The sequence below is a fragment of the Melozone crissalis genome, unplaced genomic scaffold, assembly GCF_028551555.1.
Source record: "Melozone crissalis strain CALT ecotype California unplaced genomic scaffold, PUWL_Pcris_2 ptg000016l_1, whole genome shotgun sequence".
In the NCBI taxonomy this organism is placed as follows: Eukaryota; Metazoa; Chordata; class Aves; order Passeriformes; family Passerellidae; genus Melozone; species Melozone crissalis.
In genome coordinates, this window is record NW_026535794.1 from 20,993,824 (window position 1) to 21,006,003 (window position 12,180).

The 12,180-nt window shown below is 36.8% G+C and overlaps 1 protein-coding gene across 1 annotated transcript in view; it reads right to left on the reverse strand.

The window, feature by feature from the left end:
• LOC128935237 (macrophage mannose receptor 1-like) overlaps window positions 1-12,180 on the reverse strand; it is a 52,751-nt gene that overhangs the window by 30,195 nt on the left and 10,376 nt on the right. Inside the window, exons 5-7 of the mRNA XM_054273395.1 lie at window positions 9,221-9,334; window positions 6,695-6,841; window positions 2,105-2,287 (exon numbers count right to left, since the gene is read on the reverse strand). Coding sequence (XP_054129370.1) covers window positions 2,105-2,287; window positions 6,695-6,841; window positions 9,221-9,334 — 444 coding nt within the window. The remainder of the gene's footprint in view (window positions 1-2,104; window positions 2,288-6,694; window positions 6,842-9,220; window positions 9,335-12,180) is intronic.

Sequence of the window (12,180 nt, forward strand, 5' to 3'; positions counted from 1 at the left end):
GCCCATCACGCTCCCATTCCCTCCTTGCTCACTGCCATCCATGATCTTTATTTTTGTTCAGTTACCTCTTAAAATCTTTCTGTCTGTGTTCACTGAGCATTTAGCGCAGCAGAGGCGTTGTCCATGCTCAGGGCTCCTACAGTGGTGGGCTCACACCATGTAATATGAGCAATAAACAACATTCTTCAACAAAATAACTACATCAAAGCCATCTAAATAAGCCATGTAAATCTATAGAGTCTCTTCCTACATAACATCTTTTTCCTCACTTCTTTTTTGCCATCATCTCTACAGCTGTATGACTAAATACCAAGAGAGTTTTTTTTTCCAGCAGTTTGTAAAGCTGCTTCCCATTCTCAGTCATGCTCTGGGCCACACTTGTGCCGTGTCACATGCTGGACTTCCGTGTAAACATCCAGAATGCACTTCTTTATTCTTCATGTTCCTCTCTAAAGTTCTCCTTTGTGGGTGATGCCAACAAAAGCTCAGCTACCATGACAATATTCACCTCACTGTACCCCTTCTTCCTTTGTTTTATCATGGGACTGTGAATTGTTTGGCACAAAGATAGACTTTTGTTCTTTCTGTACAGCAGTGCTCTGATGCAGACAAGATTTTTCTAGGCATTGCAATACATGGTGTTCTCCTCTCAGTGGTGAACAAGGGTAATCTGACACAGTCATAAATTGTCGTAAAAGGCTTCTTTAGTTGTTCCAATTTTACTCCTCTGAAAAGAACACTTTCAAAATAGTCTGTTGCTGCTAGTGTGTCATTTGTGAGAAGCCTGGTTTCCTTCATGATTATTTGCCTTTCAAAAACACTCAGTTTTACAGAAACAGAATAGCAGTCAGTTCAGGAAAGGTCTTTGGAGGAGGTATCAAACTGTGAAATAACCTATTTTGTATATGTAACGTGAAAATACAACTAGTCTCCTTTAGAATCCAACTTCTATCAAATGCCCTGATATCTCATCAAGAGGTCCCACCTTTCCTAAGAATATCTTTTAAAAGAGTAAAAGTTTCATGAGAGACCAAGTCACTCTTTCGGGAATGTGAAGATAAGCACAAGTTGCTGTGAGGGTAGCTAGGATACAAAAGTAAATCATATCAGCTACTTTGGGATTTCCACTCCAGGACTGCTGCTATGCTGCAGCTCAAAGCACATGGCTACACTTTGAGTGAAGGATAAACTAACTCATCTTTACCTGGCACTGAAAGCACACATAGGATCAGACACTGCCAAGAAGCACATGTAGGTGTGAACCTGCTTCTTCCATCCCAAAGCAGTAAAGTGTTCCTTTGTGCAAGAGCAGGTTCATGCAAAGCAATAGCAACCATGAAATTGGCTCAGAGTCAGCATGGCTGCATTCTCCTAATGAACACATCCTGCACCTGCAGACTAACTTGCCTTGCAACAGCTCAAATATGTGCTCACAAACCAAGCACATAAATACTGTATTTGATATGGGACACATTTGATTTGTATTCAGATATGGATCTGAATCCATGTACTGGGACAGATGGACTTGTGTTTCAGGAGAAACACAACCAGCATGACTTGAAAGATTAAGGATGTGGCAGTGTTAATAAGGACACAGATCTTCCAAAACTGTCTTGGACCAGCAGGCCTCACTTCCCCTCCATTTATTTTTGAACATTGATTGTAAAATCCTTTTATCTTATGAAAAAGTTTTAAATTGCGTTAACCTATATAGAAGGAGAAAGGAAGGAGAAGCAGACCCTAAGAAACAGGAGTTTGAAGATAATGCAATTTGCATCACTGACCACAGCTTTTTTGTGGTAGTAAATCTTGTTTGGTTTTGTGCTCCTATTCTGTGTTCTTGTTTTCTCTGATTTTTTAGTTTAAAAGTGAAGTCCTTTTGTACTCTGGGGTCAGGACAATTATAGGATATTATTATATCCTATTCTGTGTATATCCTATCCTCTGATTTTTTAAATATAAAATTTAACTCCTTCTGCACCCTGTGATCAGGACAATTAGTATTTTTAAACAGTCTCCTCATTTTATTAACAAGTAACACATATTCAAAACACCTTCTTTACTCAGTATATATAGATACATGTTATTGTGAAAAAATACTCACGGTACCCAAGTTGAGAAATAACAAAGCTGTATTCTTCAACATTATGGATGCTAGCCAGATCTCCATCCTCTTTCCTGCAAGATGTTAAGGCATCTTTCCATATTTTGGGGTCCCTATGAATTATGTAACAGTGACCAGCATATGACATCCATTGGTGAGGACACCTAATAGGCACATTAGTCTCTGAAAAGAAAAATTGCCATGAAGAGTTTCAGAATTCTGTTGTCAACTGAAGACTAAACATCAGATCAGAAAATATTTAACAAAAAAAATTAATTATATATTTTCTTCACAAAGAACTGCAGATTTGAAAAATATATACAGTGATAAAAATCTGCATGAATAATTGAAAGTTGAAACTTATACACTTAAAGAGTAGTACAGTTGCAAACAAGTGCTTGCAATTTCAGAAAAGACAATTAAAAACAGTTTTGTCTCTTATACGCATGTGTATATCATACTAAAATATAAGGTCTGCAGAACGGTGCTTTATATTTTTTCTACCCTGATGTCAGCACCTCTCTTTAACCCCCATGCTATCTGTTAAGAACCTGACTTTACAATACATATTGATGAGAGTAATTATTTTTCAAAAAAACTTAGGCACTTTATGGATTAGCCCATCTGCTAGACTACTGAAAGAAATAACTGATTATACATAATCCTAAGAGAATCCAAATAGGACTACTGTGTTTAGGAATCCTTTTCAGCAGCTTAACTGAGAAAATTACGTTGTCAAAGTAAACAATTTATGCTTAAAACTTGCTTTCAGAAGCTCAGTAGAAGAGCACCGGGGTATTGCCAACAAACATATTACTGTTCAGCAAACAATTCAACCTCAGAAGGAATGCTACCTGAACATGTAACAAACAGAGTATTGCTGTTGTAGAAACAAATTATGATTCTTGCAGCTCTTTATAATCAGCAGATGGGTTTAGAAAACACCAATATATAGAGTAGAACAAGGACAGCAGGTTGTCAGAAATTCTGCTGGCAAAAAAACCTTGTATATATCAGAAGAAGGAGCAATGTTTGTTTAACAGTGTGATGTATCCTGTAGAAATGTTTAAATAGGCACCCAGACTCATGACCCATCAAGCCCTTGTGGCAGGCACATATCCTGTTTCAGCTGGATGATACTGATGATTAATAGATACTTAGTGTCATAACACACAAACACACATTTCTGTTATAAACAGCACCTGCTCTTTCAGACCTGCAACTAAAATGTGCCAGCACATTCTCACAAAGTTCAAGTAAAACTACTTTATTCCCCAGGACAAGGGGAAATGCTTGGTCAGAAAGTTCTCAAGTCTGCCAAAGGAGAGAAAAAGGTGAAACAGAGGGTGGGGGAACCCCAGGAAAACAAAGTGAATGTAGGTGGTGATGTTGGGAGAAATGATCGAGCACAGAGGTGACAAATGCTGTTGTAGAAATTTGTCTGATGCTTCAGACAGCCGCCTAATCCATTTTATATCAGGTCTCAGCTCTGAGCATATGCATTGTATAGCGCTTTGCCATAAATCAGAGAACACTCAACATACCCTCCTGCAAACCACAAACACTGCATAGAACAGAAATCAGCAGTTCAGACATAGCCAGAGAGAGTCATAAAGGTATTTATGTCTCAGTGAGTCCATGAGCATCTCTTTTTCTATTGCATGCAGACTGTGACAATATCACCCACTAAACACTAAAGCAGCTGTGGCAGGACAGCAAAACTTTTGTTTGTAGATCCAGTAACAAGAGGGAACTTGTTTCAGGCTACAAAAAAGAAAAAAAAAATGTTGATGGTCTAGCTTCTTTGGTGTAAGTCTTAGTGAATTACATTGCTGGGGATTTCTTAGTACAAGAAACTTCAGTTCTTGATTTCAGCTACTCAGCAAAAACTAACTCTGTACTTCCCCATTCTACTTTTAAAGAGACTACTAGACAACTCAAAGACATCCAGTTCACTTTTTCATCCTAATGGAAACAAGTACTGCTTCCTGGACATCATTTCACTTAAACAAAAGAAGCAATGCAAATTATCATGAATAAAAGGTAAAAGATAATATTACATTAACATTCAAACAATAATATTCCAAATATCAATCTGATAAATGTATTGGCCTGCAACTGTACAATAGTTATTCCTCAAATATAGAGCAAATACTCTTGTGAAGCTGACTTTCTTGTAAGCTTGACTTTCTGAAGTCTGAGAACTCTCACAGTGCTTGACTAGTATGTCTAAAAGGCTGAAAGCACTAGCTGAAGTCAGTCTCATGATTCTGAAATTCAAATTTATCTCTTAAACCCATCCTATGTGGTCTGATAAGACAGAGATGCACAGCATCTCAGCAATAACAGTAGGAGCATTTATTTCTTCTAACCAAATATTTAAAGAAACATTTGTGAACAGCGCTTTAGGATCACCACACTTTGTTGGCTTGGGATGAAATCTATGTTGGCAGTCACTTTGTGGAGTGATTGATAAATAGACAGCCTTTCCTTTCAGCATTTTGAATTTGAAATAAATACATTTCTATTAATATACTTTGCTGGGTTACAGGACAAACGATCTGTACCCGAAGATACTTTGACGCACAACATGATGTGGCCCCCTGCTGGAAAAAATATTTTGTTACAAGGAGCAAAAAAACAAAACCAAAACAATCCTGCAGGTGTTTGCTTTATGAAAATCCATCTGTAATGAAAACAAATATTCTGTAAAGATTTTTCCCGACTTTGTTTTGAACACAAGCATGATTACATTCTGTTGTAGACGTTCCTCTGTCCCTCATACTGCCTTGTTAGACATAATTATAACTTCCAGGGTTAAAATTTCAAAGGCTTTTCTTTGTGTTTAATGCCAGGTGAGCAACTAAGTGCATGTATGAATTTGCAATTAATTTATTTCTTAACTCAGGAAAACATAATCTGCCATGAGTTTTCCTTTACACCTTTAGGAGCTGAGGGCACCTAACACCTTGCATGATTCCATACTTATTCCTTTTATTACTTCCCCCCATGGGACATTTTAGAAAATATTTTATTAATTGAACTACTGCCAATCTCTGGTTTATCTGTCATAGTGTTTACTCAGCAATTTCTATTTAATTGAAAACATTTTTCTCTTCCTTGAAATTGCTGGCAAACTGGAGGGTGGAGGTGGGGGTTAGGAACAAAAGCTGAATGCAAAAGAGAGTAATGACCATTAGACACACATCTCCCTCCAAAACAAAACCCCTGAATATAAATATAAATAATATAGCAGCCAGTCTTAAACTGGTATTATATTTATAGGCATCAGTGTTTCAGAACTGGTGTATGAAACCTGAAAAGGTGTGCAGTAGCCAGCTAAACAACCTAAAACAACCTCTATAAATGAAACTATTTGGGTATCACCTGTATACAAATACTAACGAAACTTTACATCTTAAATTAGGAAACAATTTTAACATGCATTGAAGTCTTTCTCAGCTAAAGCAATGAATGTACTTGATTTCAATACCAAATCATCAATTGAATTAATGAATTAATATGTATTTCAATATCTAATTAGTGAGACACCAGCTAATTCTTGTGGTTTTTTTCTCTTTGCAACAAAGCAAAAAATAATGAGGCAGAATTCTCTGTCCTAAATGTTTTTAACAGGACTGATTCCATATTGGCAAAAGCAAAAAAAAATATTAAAAAAAATTAACCGTTCTTTAAGCCAAATATCAAACACTGATTTTTCAAACCATCTTCTTTGCAAGTAGTGATGCATATTAATAAATGAACCGGAAATTTAATTCCAGTTCAGCCTTCTGCTTCCAAAACCTATACAAAATAATATCAGTGGTTTTAAGACATGCAGATATGACCTGGAAAATAAAGGAACTTGGAAAGAACAGAAAGAAGGAGTGATGAAACAAAGGAGTAAGTTAAAGATATTTATAGTACACAGAGAGAAAACGAGGAAAGAGGTCAAAATAAATCCTATCACTCTTCTGTCTTTCTTAAGTATGTGAGGTAAGTTTCAGCGTTACATTTCTTCTGAAAAAGTGTATATAAATATATATTTTAAATAATTTCTTAAAGAATTGTATATGCTTTTATATGTATACAAATGAATATTTTTATATTTCTATATAAAGTTCTCTATATTTATAAGACATGTAGATACATTAAAAATATCTAATTCAAAAGAATTTAAAAACAGTCTTCTACTCCACTACTGACTTGCACCAACACATAAGTAGTGAAAATTACAGGAAGAAGTGGATTATTTTCATTGTGTACATGAGTTTTCAGACAATTACATCATTTTAAAAACATTGAATTCATTTTTTATTATCATCAGAATCAGTTCTGCTTGGTTTTGGAAAAGAGTTCAAGATTGCAAAATTGTGGAGTTCTCAAGACGATTGAAGATTATTACACAGGAAATAGGGAGACCAGAACAAAAAGGAAGTACACACTGTTTACTTTTAGAGGGAATCTTGGTCAAACCACAGTCTACAGAGTCCTTTGTTCTGTTTTACCACATGCAATAACATCTATTCCAGTTACAGGTACAAAACATTGGTCACAAAGAATTTGTTGAGGGTTTATTACCAAACCTACCTCTAGGAATAATGAAAGATTCTAAAGTGGCATTTCCTCGTTTACAAATATAGCCAAGTTTCTTATCACATTCCCAGTTCTCCCACTTAGCACCTTTGCCAGGATTCAATGCACCACAGATTTTCCCAGGTTCTGGAGAAGGATGGCCTTAAAAACAAAACAAACAAACAAAAGAAAAAACTACCACCACAATTCTCATCAACAACAGAGTATAAGCACAACATGCTTATCCTCCCAACTCTCACGTTCCCTTCTGGTCCGTAATTCAACCATAAAATGCATTAACACACAGACAACTGTGGTACATGGCAGTCCTTTAGCCTGAAGGGGGAAGTTCATTCCCTTAAAAGAAAATTTTTCCACAGCAGCCACAAGTTGCAAATTCATAATTTAACAGCCCCTTAAATGTTCAAAGTCCTGGTAGAAGGTGTTACAGTGTATATGTTTATTTTCTTCAGGATTTTTTTCCTTTTCTAGATAGAGAATGTCTAAGCTCCAGAGGACTGTCTTCAGGTACAAAAAACCTGTTCCATAAGTTAGCCGAATTCTGTACTCAGTATAAGAAAAATAATAAGCAATTATTTTGCTGATGTGAACTTCATTTGTCTAAACAACATGACAATATCAGGATATTGATATATTTTTGTTATAGTTGGTTAGCATTAATAATAACAAAAACACCTTGAAGAAAAGTAGAAGCTGTAGAACACAATAAATTTCAGCAATAAACCAGGTGAACTTTTCAAGATCTGACATACTGTTATTAAACTTAGCTTGTTTTTTCTTTAATTTCTGACCATACACCGCTATTCTGCATAACAAGCATTGGTGCTACACAGAATAAACACAACAGAACAATACTTTTAAAGTCGAAGATTTTTCACTGAAATTTTCTTATATCATTATGATTTCATTACTTTAGATTAAATATAGTCTTATATTTGCAGTCATGTTCTATCTTCTTCCCATAGGAGAAATAAATATGCTTACTTCAAAAATACAATTTTAAATTGTTTTATTGCACAAAGAAGTACAGCTATCAGCAGCTAGATCCCCAAAATGTCTAAGCAAAATTAGTTTTGTTTAAACACTGATAACACTTCAATTTTTTATCTATTACTTTAGGGCTAGCGCGATGGAAAAATCTGAAGTTTCCACAAATTCCCTTAAAATGTGTTAGTGAAAATACTTAAGAAAAAGTTCTTAAGTATTCAGTGTAATGGGGATGAGACAGGGAGGCAGAGCCAACATAAAGTCATGAAGGAGATAGCACAAATATAAGATATGTTATATGGACATAACAGTAGAGTATTACCTTTGAATGAAATTAGGGACTGTAAGGAGTTAAGGATAAATGGAGTCCATTTCTGTTACATCAAACCCCATCTTAACTATTTAATTCTTTACAGTACAACTGAGAGTTGTCTGCAGTTTTAACAATCATGAACAGCTCCTCTTGCTGCTTTGGCTCCATCTCACAACTCTGTTTCCCCCAATCCTCCTTACATGCTCATCAGTGCACTCAGATGACAGACCTGTAAATACCTCCACAGCCACTTGCAGCTCATCTCTTTGCCTGTGCGCTCACTCCACTGGAGAGCTATTTGTAAAGTAGTTCAATTCACTCTTCAGAGCTCGCCTGCTCAAGAAGTTTGTCCACCTAAAACATGCTTTTGGCCTTATCTACCCAAGGAAGGCCCTGGGTGGTATACTGGAGCATGCACTTTTAGTTACTGATGATTAAATGCTCAGTGAAGATAAAGAGCATTTACACTGCAGAACTTCAGACACCTACTTTAAATAAGTCTCCAAAAGATCCCTGAATAGCCAGTGCAAAGGAACAAGGCAAGGGTCCTGCAAAAAACCACTATTACATAGGCACTCTGAATAGTCAACCAGAGATGCAGCCCTTCACCATGTGCACATATGGCACAGAAACTTTCTGATGATGGCACCAGAGTTCAACACTGCAGCCACAGCTGTGGAGCAGCTGGGCTTCTGTCAAAATAGTCTAGCCTCAAATGTTCAGCTTGATATGTGTTACTGTTGAGGGTAGGTTACTCCTAAATGAAAATGAAAAGCTATTCTTGAAGCAAATAAAAAAAAAAAATGAACAAAAACAAACTGGCAAACTGGAAAGGAATTTGAAGAAAAGGAAAAAACAAACATAACCACCTCACCATTGATCATCCTAATTTCACAAATTAAGACTTCTACAGCACTTGGTTTCTTCTGCATTCAAAAATAAAATAAATCAGGAAAATAAGCAAATGAAGTGTCAACAAATGACTTAAAACTTTCCTATGGATTTTTAGCCTACCATTTCCCTTATGAATAATAAATTAAGCCTGGGCCATATCCCTAGCATAAGGGCCATTACTCATAGTGTTCATAATCACAACCACAATCTTTCAGCATCAAAACAAGTCCAATAATTGCAGGAGAATAGAGTGCTAGAAAATATATTTGTTACACAATGACCAAATTTTTGCCTTTTGAACTGGGTAGCAAGGCATTTAACCTTACCTGGAACCCAGTTTAAGTACCGGAAAGGAGCACCACCAACCCATTGCCATCCGCTGTTGAAATTCAAACTGTTGAGGCCAAACCAGAGAGCTGAACTCAGTGTGCGAGTCAGACCTGGGTAACAGAGACAGAGAGAGACACTGCAAGTCCACAGCAAGAGAAAACACTCCTCAAAACTCGAGAGCTGAACTCTTGTTAAATCTTCTCTTTTTTCCTAGTACAAGTTTTAACAATTTTTAGCATTCAAGTTAAGGTGGTTATGCTAAACCTGATAAACAGGTCATCCTACATCGGTTTAGTTTTTGAGTTTTGACATATTTAGATTGCAAGAATTTTATTATAACAGGAAACAAAATTACTCTGCTATCATTGATAAAAAACAGGAAAACTGTGGTTTTTGGAACTATAAAATATTAAATGAATAAAGTTGCAGAAAAGGTCACAAAACCAAAAATCAGTTTTCAAAAATGAAAGATAAAGTTTCCCAGGGTGTATTTTCTCTTCCATAAAATTAACAAGTTTGAGTTTCACAGTCTAAAAACCTGTTCTCATTTATCAAAATACATTAAAATGCAATCATTGCAAGCACCATCTTTTTAACAGCGTATCTTGTGCGTTTTTCAGACTGATCAATTTCAGTTCTTTTGACAATGTTAAGTCAGTTAGCCAATGTTAAGGTTTTGAAAAAAATCAGTTCAAATTTATTCCTCTAGCTCTGAAAAGCACTTAGAAATGTCATGCTTATGAATGGCCCTGCTGAACATTATTCATAGTCAGTACTAATCAATTGTCTATCTCTGCCCTCGGTATAAGGCTGCGAAGACCAGCTGGATGCCTGCTGATTTTTTTAATTTAAGTGTGTTTCTGCATAGTTCACAGAAAATCATTGTGCAATATGTATCATTTATTTCTGCTTCTACTGATGGCATCTTTCCAAGATGTTGCAGTTTGCTCTCTTTGACACCACAGTGATGGGCAGCACGAAGCACAGCAAACTTCAAAGGAGAGGTAGTTGACTGGAAAGAATTGGAATCTCAGGCCTGGTTTTGCATCAACACATTAACATGCTCTATTACTTCTCTTGGACAAACAATTTGTGGTTGGGAGAACTGAGAACTGAGCATGACAGGAATCCTAGTACTGCCGAGGTATCTGTATAATGAAAAACTGATCTTCACATAAATTTAGCAGCCATATCTATCAGTTTGCAATTAAAACACATCAACTAATAACTATCTTCTATGCCAGCACCAGTTTGCTCCCTTGAGCACTAATTTCAACAGTAATTTTCTCACAGTCATTTAAAAAACAATCCATGTTTTGACCAAATCTTTAAATTGAAAATGGAAGTTTAGACAGAACAAATTGTTCATAGCATTAAAAATACATTTCTCATTTCTCTACAGTGGAGAAATATGGATTTGATTGAGGGACTACTAGATGGATAAGGAATTGGGTGGATGGCTCATCTAAAGAGCTACAGCCAATGGCTCAGAATCCAAATGGAAACCAGTAACAAGTGGTGTCCCTCTGGGGTCTGTATTGGGACCAATATTATCAATATCTACGTCACTCACATAGCAGTGGGACTGGGTGTCCCCTCAGCAAGTTTGACATGGCAATGACAGCCAGCTGAGAGGTGTGTTTGGCTCATGGAGGGAAGCAATGGCAGCCAGAGGCCTCTGACAGGCTGGAGTGGGCCCATTGAAGTTCAACAAGGCCAAGCACCAGGTCCTGTCCCTGGGTCATGGAAATTCACAATATCAATATGGACTAGGGGATGAATGGACTGAGAGCAGCATGGCACAGAAGGACTGCATGGATGAGAAGCTGGACATGACCAGGCCGTGTGCACTCAGAGCCCAGAAAGCCAAACGTGTCCTGGGCTGCCTCCAAAGCGGCGTGGGCAGCAGGGCAGGGAAGGGATTCTGACCCTCTCCCTTCTCTGGGGATCCACTCGGAGTGCTGTGCTCAGCTGTGGGGTCCCCAGTACAAGAAAGGCATGGAGCCAGTCCAGAGGAGGCGGGAAAATTCATCAGAGGGCTGAAACATCCCTCCTGTGAAGAAAGGCTGACAGAGCTGGGGTTGTTCAGCCTGCAGAGGAGAAGGATCTGGGGACACCTTATCATGGCATTTCAATAAACGCAAAGGACTTCTATAAATTTGGAGGAAGACTTTTTACCAGGGCTTGTAGTGACAGGACAAGGGGTAATAGTTTAAAAATTAAAGAGGGCAGATTTAGATTGGATATAATGAAGGCATTTTTATAGTGTTGATGGAACAGGTTGCCCTGAGAAATTGTGATCCTCATCATTGAAAGTGTTCAGGGTCAGGTTACATGGGACTTTGAGCAACCTAGTGGAATCCATGATGTCCCATACCATGGTAGAGATTGGACTAGATGATCTTTAAATGTTCACCTTTCTACCCAAACCACTCTCTAATCCTCTCATTCTACAAATTTAGAGAGTACAACATATAGGTTATGGTATACAATATTTTATATTTCAACTGACGTACTATATTTAAAATATTTTCTAATCTATTTAATAGATGAATCAGTGAATTATTTCATGTTTGCACACAGGCTGAGAAGGTAATAAAGAGGATTTTCTCAATGTAGAATGTAAATATATTCAAGTAAAATTTAAAATTTAAGATTTTTCTCATAGGAGAAGTGTAGAGATTAAAACTAAAAGAGAATATTTATGAGTCCTTTTGTTTATTACTTCTTTTTTTTTTCATATATTAGGATATACCGAAGATGCAATGGCTTTAGTGAAATAGGCAAAACTGCTGACTAATACACACTACAAGAAGAAAGAAGTAAGCATGCAATCTTGGTATCTACATCTTCAGTTTACAAACTACTTAGCGTTTTTCTGTATTCTAAAATTCATTTTTTATTGCCTGCATTACTTAATTGTTGTAATTTTTTATGCCACTGTTAGTTTATGGCA